The following is a 5477-nucleotide window of genomic DNA, read 5'->3' as shown; positions in this document are numbered from 1 at the left end:
AAACAATTACAGACGTAATCATTGGCTCAGCTGACGTAAGAGCCCTGTACCCCAGTTTACCATCGAGAAAGTATGCGAGGAGTTCAGAGAAAGTGAAGTAAAGATTGAAGGCGTGGACTACAACGAAGTAGGCTTATACTTAGCATTGAACATGACACCAGAACAGATACGCCACCTATGAGTCGCTGACGTCTGTCTGACATGGAAACATTCCCGTGGGAGACCCCCGACAATAACCGGAAGTGGACGCGAACAGAAACCAGAGAAACGTTTTGCACCGTGGAATCCAACGAGCAGAACTCCCTCAGCATCAGAATGCTTGATATTACTCACAGAAGCCATCAAAGTTGCCCTCCTATTTGTCATGAAAAACCACATTTACACGTCTGACAACAAGATCTATAAACAAGCAAAAGGAGGACCAATTGGAATGAAATTAACTGGCGTACTAGCCCAAGTCTTCATGAAATGGTGGGACAAGACCTTTCTCAAGAGACTTGAACAACTACACATAGAAACGTTCATGTACAAACGGTACGTAGACGACATTAAAGGGATACTCTATGCCTCAGATGAAGTTTTTCTTAAAAGGTAGTATTTGCCCCATTATATCTGAAAAATGACGAAAACTGAGAAGAATCGAAGGTTCAAAGAGAAAAAACCGTGCTCGAAAGCCCAATTTTACCCTTTTTCGAAGACCGGAAGTGAAACTCTCTTAAAAGTGAACATGTGATCAATGACGTAGAAGTGAGAACTCGTGTGTTTTGCTTTACGGCTCAAACTGAAAACAAGTGAGCTATGGATTCGGACGATTCGAGCAGTTTTTCTTCGTCGGTGTCTTCTTCTTGTGAAAGTGCCGACAAAATTGCTTTAGCCGACTGTGCAGGCACCCAACCATACCTCTTTGAGCCTTATGACAGCGAAGCCAGCGAAGGTACAGATTCTAATGAGTCCAGCGAGGAGGAGACATTACAGCGCTTACAAAACACAGACTGGTAAGCTTCAAATCGTCTCGCGAATAAGCTTGTTTTATTGTAAACTTTTATAATCTTTAAATTGAAGAGAATAAAAGATAGTCACGTAGACTTTTCCTTTCTTTCTGCATTTGGAGTGCGCAATAAGCTGGCAGTTTTATAATCGATAAATTTGGCATGCGAGAAGTGTTATTGGAAAATTAGCTTATAACAACGTCTTTCGTTGAAACCTTACGACACCTTACATCAGAATGTCCACTTAGGTGTGCTTGTGGGAATTGCCAGCGACTGACTAGAGTGGTTGAATGCATATGTTGTTCTGAAATTGACTGTGTGGTGGCAAAAAACAACGAAGCGGTCGAGGCTGAAGGACTTGGCGAGCTCCCAGTGTGCATTACGCAACATCCAGGGTTTAGTGCTGTTTGCTTGAATCGGTGGGTTCTTCAAACGGCATGGTATCAATATAAACAGCAGTATACCGATGCATATGAGGGTCCAGATCACAAACAGAAGAGGCACATAGCCTACAGGCAGCTGGCAAGGTGGTGCTGGGGACTGTTGGGGAAGCAAATAAGAGTGGTTCTCCCTTCATGTGCAGTTTGTTGCATTCGGGCACACTTTCCACCCCCAGGAATTGAAGATGATATTGTGTTTGAAGGATTTCGTTTTCTCGACGAGTAGACAAATAAATTGATCGAAGACTTTGTATTTAATTCGAACATTTCTTCTCATAGATGATTTTTGTTCTACCTTAAAAATAATCGTAACATATTCTGACTTATTCAAGATTATTGGTATTCAACTTACAGATGATACGTTAACAAATGTCTTCAATGGTAGGATGAAAATTATTTGTAACAATTTTTACGTTATTAATTTCAAGTGTACTTGAAGTGTACAAATCCACTTTCTGTAGTGGTTTTACTCCTGGGGGTGTTGATCGACTACTTGGTGTAGGCTTCACCTAACTTATTTGGTGAACAACCAAGCAAGGCCATTACATGAGTGCCAATTTTGCTTGAAGTTAGTTTCACTGCAGTTTGCTTGTGGTCAGCTTTCATTTTTATGTTAGGGTAACTGTATAAATTTGTAGTACTGTTCTGTTGTTTAAATTTGAGTATAACTACCTGGACCATTATGTGAGTGCCTACACCAAGTAGTTACCCCCAACAGGAATAAATTACAAATGCACAATAAATTACAAATGTACCATATTAAGGCAATTTCAACAATAATGAAATTCATAAACTTAAAGCTATTCTATTACATGCTTTAAAATTGAAACAAGTTAAACTGGCAATGAGGAAGGGAAAATTCTTGTAGTATTGTACTGTAGTTGGGACTGGAAAGGGTAAGAAATATTGCTAGTGAAGCCATTAGCCTTGTTGGTCTTTCTTATAAAGAGCAAGGAGCCAATAGATTGATTTACGTCATTTTCAAAACAATGGAACAAGCCTTTTCCTGCTACGTATTTTTGGGTAACTTAACTCTTCTTAAACCTTGATTTGAAGGCATTTATAGCAGCCTGCTTATCTGGCCGCTCAAAATCCGATGACAGTGATTGAGGTGCAGCAGCTCTTTCTAAGACACAGGTGTCAATTCCCTCAAGAATCCGTGCAACACTCGCTTTCAGAGCAGCAACATATCCTAGAGAGAACATCTTTATTAGAAGAATTATAATTTTTCTTGTGGCTTGACAAGAAACAAGTGGGTCGTTAACGTAGAAAAAAAGTTATAGATTTCGGTAGCCTATTTCGTAGGGGCTGATCATTATGAGATTTCATTTAAATTTTAATGCTAATCGATAATAATTTAATTATCAAAAGTTTTTGGTGTGTTATGTATCTATTTTTTTTTTATGTGCAAGTGAAGATATGAAAGTCATGCAAGTTATATTTTAACTGCAGGAGAAAGATTTAAAGACATGAGAGATCATATAGGCAGTTGTAATTGTTAGTCATTTCTGAAATTAGCCCACGTGAAATGTTTCCTGTCATATTTTATCAGTACTTACTATATGTGCATTGAACTAAAATCTTCTTTATTGTATGTTCCCCCTTCTTGTACTTGGGGAAAGCAATGTTTACCCGCTCAGTACCATCCTGTAGTTTTGCACATTCGCGATCACTGTTCTCATTCAAATGTAGGATGGAAATCTGCAACCTGGAAATAAATTATGCTGAATACTTAGAGTAAATGTGAGAAAATATTGATGCAATTTATTTTTAAATGACAGCAGCTATGATCATTTTCTGCATCTGCTTCTGTAGAGTCTCTTTTTCACAAGCCCAAGTCATACATTTATTGTTGTTTTCAACAATTACCTGCTGGTCATTCCATGGTAGGAGAAAGCCAAGCGTTTTGTAGCAAAGTGATGAGGTGGCATGTGCTCCGGACATCTGCTTGATATCCTTTAACAGTGAGCCCTTGGTCAGCACCTCTATCACTTTCTCATAAGGTTGTGAACCTGAACAACAGCCACAAATAAATGGTGAGTAATAACCGTATGTATCATTATTTAAACATCATTTCCTGTAAAAGATATTTAGAATTAAACATTACCATACCTGGTTTGAGCCATTTCTTTTTTCTTTCTCTGCCATGCAGTCTACCATGAAGACACTGGGGAAACAAAGGACTGTCATGCCCTGAGTGCTTGTTCATGATGTGATTAGTAATGGAGAGCCACTTTGCCTCCTTTAAATCATCGTCGTCATCATCAGTTGATGCAGCACACCAGAACATGTGGTTGACCACGCTCTTTTTCCATTTTGAGACCACAGCAGTCTTTCTTTTTTGCAAAGCTGTCAATCTTTTTACCAGTACCTTAAGTCTGCTTAACAATCAGTATTAATGCAGTCTTGTGTTAACAGGTTGCCATAAAATTATAGACAATTATATTATTATGTATAATAAAACAATTATTACATTCGGTTTTTGTGATATCCAGAATAATGGAGGTCAAGCTAAGGGATATCAGCCAGAGCCCAAGGCTGAGGCTAATAACCCATACCGAGACCTTGATTATTCTGGATATCACAAAAACCGAATGTAATAATTGATTTATTATATATTCCACGGAAAAAAAAATGGAAGTCATGTAATTGCTTCTTCACTGCCCGGAAGACATGGTAACCTGTGATCTTGAGTGTCCTTGACATGATAATTGTACTTTCGGCCAATCAGAAAAGAGTTAGAGAGTTCAATGTATAATAATTTCTATTATTACCACACTTACAAAGTCATGGCATGGATTATACCAACTAACCTTTGCCAATATGCCAGCCATCCAATCTGTGCTTAACAGCTGGCCATTTCTCCCTCATTTGCTTTCTAATCTGGACATGTCTGTCTGTTATCAAGGTGTCAACAGACAGTCCTTCACCAGTTAAAAATTGAAGGGATCTTTGCAGGCGTTCTTTTTCCATTGCATTAGAGTTCTTTACTTCATTACTCTGTAGAGTAAAGATATCTCAGACAGTAAAGTAAGTTATTTATGCCCAGTCATATTTTAATTTAATTTTGGATGTAGAAATATAAATACCAACCTGGACCAGCTGGGAATCTAGAATTTTGTTTTGCTCTAAATCCATGAGAGAATAACTGCCATACTTGGCGGAATGCCCTGGGCTGTCACAGCGACCATCCCCTCCCAAGATCAGCTCCTTCCCCTCAGCTTTGATGCTATCCAGTAATGAGGACTGTTGTTCTCTATACGTTCTCTCCACTGCTGCATGTAAGTATTATTTCTGATGCTTCATGAATGTGGCCCATTATTTTAAGCACCTTTGCTGGACTCCCCCCACCAAATAGAATTCCTGATGACATCATAATGTTGCCAAGAGGGGTGTCCCCAATGGATGGCTGAGAATCCCAACTTCTGGTGAATGAGCAAGAGAGACATTTTTGCATCACTGTTATTCTGGTACCAATCCTGGATTTGACTCGCCTCTCACACTCTGTCCGACACACAGGGCAAAACTCAAATAAACTCAACAGTGACGATTCTGCCACAAGAAACAACTTCTGATCGTAAGCAGGTGTATTGCCAGGAGGTTGTGTGCGTGAAAGATAAGATTTCAAGTGTTTATTCCAGTGAGATCTATTCAGCAGGTAAATGCAAGGTTTGTACTCATTGGAATACGCCTGGTTCATAAAATCAATTTAAACGCTTTCTCTAGCATAATTTTTCAACACACGGCATTCTCGTAAAACAGGTTTTATCATTGTAAGATATATAATGTAAGGATTAGAATTTTAGATTTAGGATGGTAGGCATTTTATTGTACCTGCAATTTTTACCGTGTGTAAATAATGATTAAAAAAAGATAACGAAAAAAACAAATGAGGGTATAACAAAGTTTAATGACCAATAGTTTTTGTTTAACTCACTCGTACAAACAATCGTCAGCAAAATCTTCATCTTCATGTTCATCTCTATCATCGTCTGGGTCCGGAGTCTGCATCCATCTCTTCCGAATCTGATGGCTCATTGTCACTTGC

General features: G+C 38.7%; 1 protein-coding gene and 1 pseudogene across 1 annotated transcript; one reads left to right on the top strand and one right to left on the bottom strand.

The window, feature by feature from the left end:
• Positions 1-798: 798 nt before the first annotated feature.
• Positions 799-1655, top strand: LOC138037307 (P2X purinoceptor 7-like). The gene is made up of 2 exons (XM_068883261.1): positions 799-995; positions 1238-1655. Exons 1-2 carry the CDS (start codon positions 799-801, stop codon positions 1653-1655), a joined length of 615 nt encoding a protein of 204 aa, XP_068739362.1.
• Positions 1656-3294: 1639 nt separating this feature from the next.
• On the bottom strand, positions 3295-4567 carry LOC138037983 (uncharacterized; annotated as a pseudogene).
• Positions 4568-5477: the final 910 nt, after the last annotated feature.

The sequence above is a fragment of the Montipora capricornis genome, chromosome 2 (assembly GCF_036669925.1).
Source record: "Montipora capricornis isolate CH-2021 chromosome 2, ASM3666992v2, whole genome shotgun sequence".
NCBI classification, from domain to species: Eukaryota; Metazoa; Cnidaria; class Anthozoa; order Scleractinia; family Acroporidae; genus Montipora; species Montipora capricornis.
Note: the sequence above shows the minus strand (reverse complement) of the source record. Positions and strands in the feature narration are given on the sequence as shown.

Excerpts from the sequence above, each read along its gene's own strand:
- LOC138037307 (XM_068883261.1), top strand. The coding sequence starts at position 799 with ATGGATTCGGACGATTCGAGCAGTTTTTCTTCGTCGGTGTCTTCTTCT. Across the intron at positions 996-1,237 it reads CGCTTACAAAACACAGACTG|GTGTGCTTGTGGGAATTGCC; the intron begins GTAAGCTTCAAA and ends ATGTCCACTTAG.